Source organism: Candoia aspera, chromosome 5, assembly GCF_035149785.1.
Source record: "Candoia aspera isolate rCanAsp1 chromosome 5, rCanAsp1.hap2, whole genome shotgun sequence".
Classification (NCBI taxonomy): Eukaryota; Metazoa; Chordata; class Lepidosauria; order Squamata; family Boidae; genus Candoia; species Candoia aspera.
In genome coordinates, this window is record NC_086157.1 from 92,129,057 (window position 1) to 92,141,246 (window position 12,190).

At 37.2% G+C, this 12,190-nt stretch overlaps 1 protein-coding gene across 1 annotated transcript in view; it reads left to right on the top strand.

The window, feature by feature from the left end:
• The first annotated feature begins 3,128 nt into the window (after positions 1-3,128).
• STARD13 (StAR related lipid transfer domain containing 13) overlaps positions 3,129-12,190 on the top strand; it is an 87,672-nt gene continuing 78,610 nt past the window's right edge. The window contains exon 1 of the mRNA XM_063305701.1: positions 3,129-3,437. Within this exon, the coding sequence (XP_063161771.1) occupies positions 3,269-3,437 (169 nt within the window). The 5' untranslated portion in view covers positions 3,129-3,268. The remainder of the gene's footprint in view (positions 3,438-12,190) is intronic.

Below are 12,190 nucleotides of genomic sequence, written 5' to 3' on the forward strand. Positions count from 1 at the left end.
TTTGAAAAAGTGGAAGCATAAATGCCATAGGACAGTGTTTCTCAACTCTGGCAACTTTAAGATGTGTGGACTTCAACCTCCAGAATTCCCCAGCCAGGCATGGGACTGCCAACTTCTAGAAATTGCTAACCATCTTTAGCCTATACTGAGCTTGTCCTTTAGTCTGATCCTTTCCCAAACAGCAAATAATAATTAAGTAATCCCACTGATTTTAAAACTCTTAAAATTTTTAGTTCTGTAAAGCAAACACATTAGTAATAAATTAGTAGGAAATGTAATGAAATAATTCCATTAAAGTTATAAATGAAAAGGTAGGGCATTATAGAGCTCACTGTCATCAGGATTGTCTGCCATGTTTCTTCCGGTTTTTTAAAATGTTATTTTAGCTGCAGAATAGGAATTTGATATTTTTATTATACTATGATTCAGTAATGCTCAGTACTACAATCAATAAAGTTAGAAGCCTAGACTGATTTTTCACTGCTTAATGGATATGCCTCAGTGTTGGGTCCATTGCTAGTTTTTAAAGTTTGGTCATTGCTGTATTTTTGTTCAAGTAGTGAAAATAATGTAAGTTACTATATGGGGAAAATAGGAACAAGCACCACATTGCAGGAGTTTGTTGTGGTATCTTAAAAATGGTCTGCTAGCTAGCCATCACGCTATTCAGCAGCCTTTTATATTTGCATGTTGAATAGATGGGCAGCTATTTAAAAGAAATCAGTGAAGCCTTTGATCCTATCATTTCGTTTTAGACATGACAGCAAAAGGAGAAGTGCAACAGCATACATTTATAAAGCCATCCATTCAAAGTTCTAGAACTTTAATTAACTTTGTAACATAATCATGACTAATGCAGTATCTTTCATGCAGTGATCTATGATCTATGACCCAAGGTGATTTATAAAGAAAAGTAGATTCCAGTAAATAAAAGAAAAACTCAAGAGCAGCAGGTTGGTTGGTTTCCTTTTGGAACATGTCTATTTGCAATGTATTTTTACATTCCTCTACAAATAGATATTATATTGTAATCGTTAATTTGTAGTGCATTTACCAATTAATCTATGATAAAACCAGGAAATGTGGATGGTTCTCCTGGCTAAAGCAACAACTAGCTGAAAGGTTTTTTTGTTCGTTTTTTTTAAAGTTTACAAAAGGTTAACTCAGTTGACTTTGGGGTAGAAGAATTTAATATTCTCATGAGGAATAAATGAGGTAAGGTAAAATGATTGTTGAGGAAGCTTCAGTTACTAATGCTAACTTGTAATTTAATTTGATTAATTAGGATTTCTATAAGCTACGTTGTCCTCATATTTATTTGTACATATATACAAATATATAGCTGTATACTAAAAGCATATAAAAAGTATATAGATCTCAATAAAACTTAAGTGATTTATGTACCAGTTTATTATCAGTGTTCTTGACCTTTGATATTAACGGCTTTGCAGTATAATGTCATTCCCATAAAAGACTGTTCTGTTACTTCTCTATGTATAAATTCTTCTCTCCTTTCAATATAAGTTGGGAAAGAGCAGGAGATTAGAAGAATTCAAGGAAAAAGTGGGATTTATTTGCTGATGCTGCACTGTGCACTTTATGTGGCAGCAAGCTGTATGGAACAAAGGTTGGACTTACCTTTAAGCAGACCTGTATGGGACTGAACCATGAGACATTCATCTGTGCAATTACAATCTTACGTAACGAATGAGCAGCATATGCCTCTAGAGATGTGAAAGCTTGGAGGTTGCAGGGGATAGGGATGGGAAGAGGTGCTTTCTGTTCTTTTGCTGGGCCTTCCAGTTGTAACTCTCCTCTTACCACTTGCATAATGTAATCTGTGATGCAGGAGCTCACCACCGATGTCCATAAGTATCATCGCTCTTTGTTCTCAAAAATGACAGTAGAAGGGAAAGTGCATTTGAATCAGGCTTCTGCACAGTGCTTGGATCCCCAACACGAAACCATAAGTAATAATGTGCCCAGCAACATTTTGTAATGCCTGTAAGGAGGTGATACTAGAAAATCAAATGGACAGATTGTTGTAGCCTAAGTTTGTCTATCTGTCAAAGAAAAAGACAAAGAGCATCTTGGATGGCTAAAGGTGGCAGAAAACAGTTCCGCAGGTTTTCCTTCTGTTAAATTGGTGTTTTGTGATTGGCTATGACTTCTGTGGCAGTGGTAGTCTTTTAAGGCCCTGAAAACGTGGTTTTGTCAGCGGGCCTGGGGACCCCAGGTCACTTCCAAGCCAATCAAGCGGTTGATGTGTTTGCTGCCACCGTGGGTTGTGTGTTTTGTTTTATGAATTTTAATTCTGAAAGCCACCCTGAGTCACCTTGTGTCAGTTGGGCAGCTGTATACATTTGTTTAATAAATAAATAAATAAATAAATCATCCCCCAACACTTCTGATGTCAGAACTCACCTATTAAGGAATATAATCATATCATCTTCCAGAGAACAAAAACAGAGAACAACAGAGATCTGCTGAGATACTTAATAAAATCAAGGACATAACAGGGCTAGAAATAACCTTCACTCAACTTTGGTTTTGAGTAGACCCATATCGTAGCAGTGTCATCTCAGACCAACCAGTGTGTCGGGTAGCAGCCTCGTCTCCCAATCCAAACATGTGATGTATTTATTAAAAACAACTTAGCAAGGAATCAGGGAGTTGCAACAGTCCCAGCAATACTGTAAGGTACAGGGTGGGGAAAGCTTTGTGTATATATTTAGGTTTTGTTTTTTTTAATGACTATTCCTGAAAATATGTACTGCGAAGCTTTAAGAGAAACTCCTGTATAATTTGGAGGAAATTTTTTTACTGCCATCTGACAAAAGAATGTTGGATGTAAACTTTTGGACGAAGTTCTCTTAAGATTGTGATAGAACAAATACTCTCCCTCCCTCACCCCCTCAAACTCTGCTATCAGAGCTTGCCAGTGCCAAGGCGTGTCGTTTGTATTTGCTTTGCAGTGTGATATGTGGCTACAAGTGCTGAACAGCCGTCACTTTCCCCTGCAAGGCACGCTGTGTACTTTCACATTCTTGACTTTGACTGATTGGCCCTTTTTGATCATGTGAGGGAGTTGGAATCCTGAATTGTAGCTTTTTGACACTCCTCTTTTTCTCTCTTTCAAATTGCTTGCTCTTTTCAGCTCCTTGGGCTTCTTTCTTCTTTCCTCTCAGTACTTCAATTAGATTAGGGGATTCCCACCCAGGAAAACAGCAGCAGCATTTTGTTTTCGTTTTTTTTAAACAGGGCACAGATGTTTAGGCAGATGGCCAGTACGTCAGACTCAGGCTGCTACTGTGTGAATGCTATGTCAACAGAAGGCCAAGAGATGTACTTGCGATTTGATCAAACTGCAAGACGCTCTCCATACAGGAAAAGTAGGATTCTAGCACGCCATCAGCTTCTGACTAAAATTCAACAGGGTGAGTCACTTGCCTTGAGTTTTTAACTGAAACAATCAATGCATTTGGGTTAGTCTTCTTTTTTAAACTCATCTGGTCAGTATTTCAGATTGTGCTATTTATCTAGTTTAATTATTTTGGTCCTTAGAAATAACCAGAATGAAACATTCAGCTTCAACTTAAATTATCCATTTGCATGTGCTGTGTGTGAAAAAGTACTGGCTGCTGAATGTAAACCTCAAAATTCAATACAGGGGCTGTTCATCTTGGCTGTTTGGATTGCATTTCTCCAGTATTATTTTGCTGTCTAAATCTGCACAGCATCCTCCAATCAATTGTCTGTTTTTAATTGCTATTAATGAGCCTTGTGCTGTAAATATTTGGAGTAGGAGAACCATATTTGACAGATTGTCTCCCATATGGACATGAAGGAACTGCTGAGATTTAAAAATAATAATTTCCATTTATAGATTACCATTCTCCTGTGCCCTAGTTTCAATAATTTAGAAGAGGTAAGAAGAATAGATAGACCCGTGTCCCCAGAGGACTCACAAGGCATGCTCTAAAGCATATGACATATTGTGGAAGTTTCTAGGCCACGCAAGCTGTCTCTTTGGGCATGTCAATTTCTTCTTCCTATCTATGTAACTGTGATGCTGATGGGATGGGTCATTTGCTATGTTGCATATAATCAAAGTGAACTTTGGAACCTTGCTGCAGAACGCTGATACATATTAAAAACCTGCATGAACGTTTCAGAAGTTAAGTGATACCTAAAGAGAGGGTATCAAGTGCCCCATATTTCCCATTTGTCTGTAAGAAACTGGAAGCCAAGGCACCTGTAATACTGCCTAGAATAAATCAACTAAATAGCAGTAGCATACATTAAATCATGAAGCACAGAGTATCAAAGTTCAGTGTGATTTCTTGTTTTCCTAGTTGGGCACATAGTATATGTTTACTCAGTAGTAAATCTCATTGAGTTTAATAGGGAGTTGCAGCAAGATCTATGACCACTGGAGTGCAGATATAAATTGTTATTGCTGTACAGTTTAAGTTGTATATTGGGAGAAGGGATATCCTATTATATTTATTAAGGAACCATGCATATTTCAGCAACAAGCTGCTGATGAAGGAGATTAGTCCCTTGGCAATGAAGCAAACTGTTGTTTTCGGTACAGTTTCAGGAACTGGAGATATTTGGAGGATGCTGGCCCTTACTGTGTCTCTGCTTTCAGGAAGGATATTATGTCATGCATAATTGTGATTGAAAGCAATTTTTTCCTTTTGGGTTTATGTGCAGTATTCCAAGCTGTATAGCTTAAGTCTGAGTTTCCAGGTGATGTTTCCAGTGGGGAAAAATGACCTCAAAACCTTCAAGATCATATCTAGGTTTTTCACTAATAATGCACCATATGATGATAGGTATTTTTATTGTTATTATGTGCCTCCAATTATTTTGGAAGCTTTATGTTTTAAAACATTAAAAAGGGCATAATTCTTTCAAAAATATGTAAACTTTTCAAACAAGGATATAAGTCCTATAGTTTTAGAAAGAATCATTATGATTTGGACTTGCTTAAGGTTAGCTCAGTTTCTTGGGGTCTTCTCAATAATATGTGGCTGATGAGAACAAGAAAAGGGGATTTTTCAGTTACTTCTCAAATGAGCTTTTTCTTTGTCTCCTCTGAATTAAGCATGAAAAGGTGCTTCCTTTCTAACATTTTAAATTAGAAATATTGCTTGTTCTAGGCTAGGCTGTGATGTTCTAAAGCAATACACTTGGAGAGTACCACACTGAGAATGCTACCATATTAATACATTATTGTTTATTTTTCTAGTACATTATTCTGTACAAAATGAATTTCATTGATGTTTTTATTTAGCTTGGTTTTATTATTTTTATCCTGAATATAGCATTTTGGGTTAGAAATGTAGAATATGAAGACCATATATAAACCAAATTACCCAAACATCTGAACCAATAATATATTGTGCAAAACAATGACATATTTACAAATTGTTTTCTTATGTTGCATTGAGTTGCTGTATCTGGAAAACATTATGATGAATTTTACGTATCTTTAAGTTTCATAGGTTTCATCTGACACAAATATTGGGAAACACTTTTCCAAACAAGTATAATAGAGCTTGGACTCTAAGCATACTTATAGAAGTGATAATTTTTGATCTTGCTGCATAAAATAATTTGGATAGTGTAGAAGAAGCAATAAGCTAGTGGATACGATTCTGAACTCTTCTCTCTGGATGTTACCTCCAGTATGGCAGACCTTGTATATATAATGGCTTATTGTCCAGGCCAGGAAGTTTTCTTTGTGGCAGAGCAAATGTTGTATATGTGAGGATATGACAGCATGGAGAAAAATCCATTCTTCAATTCCAGGCAAAGAACTTACTATGTAGAGTCAGCTGTTAAAAAACTAAAATGACGTTTTAAGATTATTATTACTTGTCTTCAGTTTCCAAGAAACAGTGGTGCATTTGATTATATTGTTGTAATTAGTTGACAAGACAAAATGATGTTAGATTGGAAAGTGCCAGGATGACTTTGATTTGTAAGAAAATCAAAGAAAATATATATGGTGTTTTGACAGTCTGTATATGTAAAAGAGGTCTTTTTTAATGTTTTATCCATGTAAGTCTTGCCTAGTTTCATCTATCAGAAATTCCACTTTTCCATCTGCCATCAGTCAGTCCCCTGCCAAGCTAACTACATATGGTGACATAAACGGTTTTTGTTTTATTGAGAATTATAAGAATTAGAAGTAGGAGGCTGGACATTATGAAACATTTTGTTAAAATGTTTGTGCCAAGGAAGTTGTTTCCAATATGGGGATTTCATATTTTTCACGTCCTTAGGAAGGATTCTCTTTGTGGAGATCCACCTAAGTAGGAAGAGTAAAGTGAATGGAAGCTGCTGTGCCTGTTCCTTAATAAGATCACTCAGAACAGATCAATGGCAGAATCAGAAAGTAAAAGGAAGAGAAGGGCCACAGGGCTCCAGGAATTGGCAGAGGATATTCACTGATGCTCTGTGATGCTCCAAACTTCCTCTTAAAAATACATATAAGAATTGAATTGCTTTTTATTTTATTTTATTTTATTTTTATGCCGCCTTTATTATTTTTATAAATAACCCAAGGTGGTGAACATACTTAATATTCCTTCCTCCTCCTATTTTCCCCACAACAACAACCCTGTGAGGTGAGTTGAGAGAGAGGGACTGGCCCAAGGTCACCCAACTGGCTTTCATGTCATCAGGCTTTTATGGCCCAGCATATCAGAAGAGCCATCAGCTGCAAAGTGGCCTACTCAAGGTTGATACTATGTTCTTCTCCACGCTATCTTCAGCATATGAACTAGACATGAGTTTGACTGTAAAGGCTTGCTTTGTTTGTTTGTTTACTGTCAAAAAGATGTTAACGCTTTCTACAACAAAACTGTGCCTCTTCCCAAGTACTTTTCCAAGAGCTTTCCCAAGTGCATCACGTCAGTAAAAGAAAATTCAATTTTATTCTTGTAGTGATGCCATAATTTATATGAGTTTTAAGGGTGAAACTATACCTGCTCAGATGAATTGCCATTTTTTTAATTTCTCATGTCAGGAACACAGAAGCTGTTGTAAAGTAAGGAATGGTAGTATGTGTATACATAAGTGAGAAATTGAAGACGAGAAAGAGACAAAGATGCTAGTTATGTAATTTAACTCTGAAATAATATACATAGCCTTCTAAAGACACACACACATACCCCCAAGAGGTTCAGTCCAAGGTCACAAAATGGCGTAGCTGAATATAGGATGTAATATTAAGAGGCCAGTGGAGAAGAAAGAAATGTTCTTTATGTGAACTTTATTTGAAGTTGCAGTCCTGATTTTGTGCAATTCTCTGTCCTCTGCCAATCCTTCAAATCCCATTCCACAGTGTTCAGGAATGTTTTGAATCTTTAGAGAGAAATTTTAAAGAGGCACAGCATGCTGCAATAAGAAAGAATGGCTGTTAACGTTCTCTCTGTGAACTTCTTAAAATTCCTCTTAGGACCCAGGCTAGCATTAAGAGTGGTCAGAGGTAGCAGTTTAAGCACTGCATAACGTCAGCACTGCCTTATATGCTTCTTAATATTTAGCTTAAACACTCTTTGTAGAAGCCATTATACTGGCTCTTTCAATTATCTCTTTATTTTAACATTAGCAATGCTGGTTTTGTGAAGGACACAGGAGTTTTCATAAAAACATTTTTAAATTGCAAGAAAGCAACTCTTCACTTTCAAAACCAAAACAACTTTTCATAGCCTACCGAGCAAAGTTACAAGCCATAATTATGTGCTAATCTCAAATGTCAAAGACCAAGGGACAACTCAGTTTTTTAGCCCTTCCAGAATGTCACCAGAAAGAAACACACTGTTTGGGAGCCAGCATTCAAAGTCTCAGTCTAGTTGCATTTCACAACAAGATCTGTAAAAATGCGTATTTTGTCATGAGGCTCTTAATGTAAAAAGAAGGGCCTGAACAGTTTGTCATGGCATTAGCTCAGCAGAGCACTGATGCATGTTCTTTAATTCAACGGTTCTCGCATTGGGCAACTACAAACCTGCCCAAATTAAGCCAGCGGTTTTGCAAGCCTTCCCTGACATTGCACAGATGGGCATCAGCTAGGCTGTTTTTGGTCTTGTGCTTAACTGAACAAAGAGAAAGCTATTGCAAGCTATACAGACTTCTGATTTATTCATTCATTCATTTGTTTAAAATATTTGTAGCCTGCCCACTATCCAGAGGATCTTGTGGCAGCTTTCAGTCCATAAAAAAAAACAAGATTAAACAGTAACAATTTAAAACACACAATAATAAAAAGTGACACTGGCAACAAAGCACTTGAGGTCACACTGTGGGTGCTAAGTCCTGAATGTGAGAGATTTAAATCAGGTCTTCACCTGGCTCCCCAAAACTGATGATTCCTGGCTTCCTGAGGAAGGGAATTCCAGAAGGACCGCTCCTATGTTCCACAAAACCTGCCTCTCTTAGCTGTGTGACACTGAGGATTTCAGGCAGGTGCATACTAGGAGACGTACTCCTTTAAGGGTCATGGTCCCATTCCATTAAAAGTTTTACATGTCATTACTAAAGCCCTAGCCCAGTGTTTCTCAACCTTGGCAACTTTAAGACGTGTGGACTTCAACTCCCAGAATTCCCTAGCCAGCATGGCTGGCTGGGGAATTCTGAGAGTTGAAGTACATACTATACATCTTAAAGTTGCCAAGGTTGAGAAACACTGCCCTAGCCTGACTGGCAATGAATAGGCAGTCAATACCATTCTTTTAGGCATGTTATATGGTCTCTAGACAGTTTGGCTGCATTCTGCAGTAGCTATGAGTGGAATATAGTCTTCAAGGGCACATGCATGTGGTGTACATACGCAGTGATCCACACAGAAGCTTACTGTAGCCTGGAGTGTTGTGGTAAGGGATGGATCCATACTGTCCAGGAAGGATCATATATGCTGGACCAGACACAGCTGGCTGAATGCTCTCCCGCTTTCTATACTATAGTGTTTGTATGTTATGTTATGTTATGTTATGTTATGTTATGTTATGTTATGTTATGCTATGTTATGTTATGTTGTGTTGTGTTGTGTTGTGTTGTGTTGTGTTGTGTTGTGTTGTGTTGTGTATGTAGTATGTTGTGTAAACCCAGTCAGTTATGGATTATTGAATAAACAGTGGTTAAAAACAGCGGTTAGCATAGTGTGTGAAGCATGTCACTGGACAGAACTATGGTTGTTTGCAAAAGTTTAGGCACCATTGATCAAATTGTATTTTTCAACAAATCCCTAACTGAACAGAAACAAACAACCCTTATATGGTTCAGAGTCAAACATAATATTTTTCCACAGATTTGAAATCAAATGTACCACTTATGTGTAATTGTTTGTAGGTTCCAAATAAGAAAATAATAAATATAGATGAAGAAGTTTGGAAACATTTCGGTTACTACTTTGGAACACATCCTTTGGCAGAAATCATAGTTACCTAATATTTCCTGTAAAGAGCCAGTTTGGTGTAGATTAAGGCACCAGGCTAGAAACAGGGAGACTGTGAGCTCTAGTCCTGCCTTAGGCACAAAGCCAGCTGGGTGACCTTGGGCCAGTCATTCTCTCTCAGTCCTAGGAAGGAGGCAACGGCAAATCTCTTCTGAAAAACCTTGCCAAGAAAACTGCAGGGACTTGTCCAGGCGGTCACCAGGAGTCAAACACTGACACCCCATGCCCTCTTTCCTTGGCCTCCCTGCACTCACATATGCACACACATGCCTTTTCCCTGCCTTTCTGAGCTTGCGCTGCACCAAGCACCCCCTCTACTGACTCACATGTGGCCTGTGCCAAGCCTCCCAGCACCTGCCATTCTGTCACATGACTGTCAACAAAAAGTTGTATTCCTGTGCCAAATTCATGTTTTCTCGTCCGTATTAAGTGTTTCGATATCTTAATATTTAAAGTTTGGTATTCCCTCCTTTTGTAACAATAATTAATTATGTGAAGCAGGGAACACAGAAAACATTGTGATGATGATATCCTGCCACTAAGGTTAACTGAGGAGAAGAAATAGAGAAATTAATGCAGGAGTTGTTCTGGCAACAGTACCATGTCATGTGGTGCATTTATTAATTGTAACATGTACATGTGAGTGTATGTATGTATGAGGCTGATGCATACTTTCTTCTTGTCCTTTTCAGAGTCAGATATAGCCATGCTATAAGTAATTGCAAATAGACTTCTTTCTAGATGCTTCTGTGTGAATTTACTTGATTACCATTATTATGACCTGAAAAGCAAATTCAACTTGACAAAACCTTTTGAGTTCAAAAGGAGTTGTGACCTGATTATTCATAATATGTAAATATTTTGAAAAAAATCAGTCACAAAAACAACAAAACTCTACATTCCCCTGCTCTGATCTAAAAGAAAAGAGGAATAAAAATGGGTTTTTCTGTCTCCTACTGTATATGTTTACCAATTGCAACCAACCATAATTTTCTGAATAATTCTAAAAAGGTATCAACAATGACTAGACTGGAGCTATTGAAAGAATCTTGTAGGTATCCCATTATGAATAATATATTTTTCTGAATACCATGCTCCTTTTCAGCATCAAGGGCAGGCAGAGTCTATTATCTGATCTGTGACTACAAGAAAATGTCGAAGTATCATCCTATCCAGATGATGGCAACAATATTCCTCCATGGTTCTATGACTGCAACAGCTGCTGTAGGCAAAGATGTGATAGTCTTCTCCAACCTGAGTTTCCTAAATTATGCTGGAACTGCAACTTCCAGAATTTTCAGTCAGCAAGGCCAAAGACTACCTAGATAAAAATAAGTTTATGATAAAGTACAGAAGTATTTCCATTATTCCAAAGAACGGTTCTTCAGCATTTTGGATTTAAAGGCACCTTTGAGTGTGTAGGGGCACTCATATACCACTTACCTGAAACTCCTTTAATCAAACATGTCTATTCCAAAGGTCACACACATGATCCAAGGAAAGGATCAATTTGGTTTAGGGAGTTGCAGCCAGGTGAGAGAGAGAAGAGACAGACAGACAGACAGACACACACACACACACACACACACACACATACGGGTATGGTTTATCCTTGAATCTGAATTACTGGACAGTCTTACTGTGAATTAATGGTAGGATGTGGTTCTTGGTTGTTTTTATTTTATTACGTATATATAATACTCTAGCAGTAGATCTCAGGGCAATCACAAATTGTTGCCCAACCACTAAATTTTAGTAGCATTCATTTGTTATACATAATTTTATATAAGTGGTTGATTTTTTTCACCTATAATGCCACTTAATATTTAACAAAATAAAATCCTAGATGAAAATATTCAAAGATTTATACTTTAAGATTATTTAAACAAGTAACAGGTTGGATACAGCTTTACTTACTTCAAGTGGACCTACTGAAATCAGTGGAAGTACATTAGTCTTTACTAAAAAGTTCCATTATTTTTTTGCATCTGGAATCAACCTCCCTTCTTGCAGAAGTTGAAAAATATTTATCTAATATGAAATGTAAGTCTTATTTTTAGAACTTTCCTTGATTGGTATGCTGCCATTTCTCCATGTGGTTCTCCAGCCTTCACCCTTGTTGGTAGTTTGCACATCCTCAACAAGATGTAAATATGTGTGATGTGAAGTATTTATTGACACTGCTTCTGGCAGAACTGTTGGGACTCAGTAATGATTAATCATGTGTTCTTGAAAGTAAATAAGGTGGAGACTGTCAAGAATTCATATTAGATGAGTCAGAAAATTATTATGCCTTTTGGAGTTTATAGAAATAGACTTGACTGTGTCATTCAGTACTGTTGCCTCTAAGCCAATGAATAGTTCCATTGACACTCTGCACCCATGCTGCTGAACAATTCTGCTTATTATGAGCCAGATTATAATTAGCATTCTTTTTTACTTTTTCAGACTTTATAGAATTAGCACAAAATAGCTCCAAAATTCTTTGCCCCAGGCGCAATCTCTGTCACAGCAAGTCATTCAGTGTGGCTCCAGAGGACATACATTCCCCCCCCCCCGCCCCCCATTTCATTTAGCACTGATTTGACACTGACATTTGGTGTCAAAATTTACTAAATTTAGAGGTAAACGTTATAAAGAATGGTTAAAATAGACCTCTTTTCAAAAACAGATATACTGTATAGTATTTGCAAATCAAGCAATTTATTCTAAAGCTTT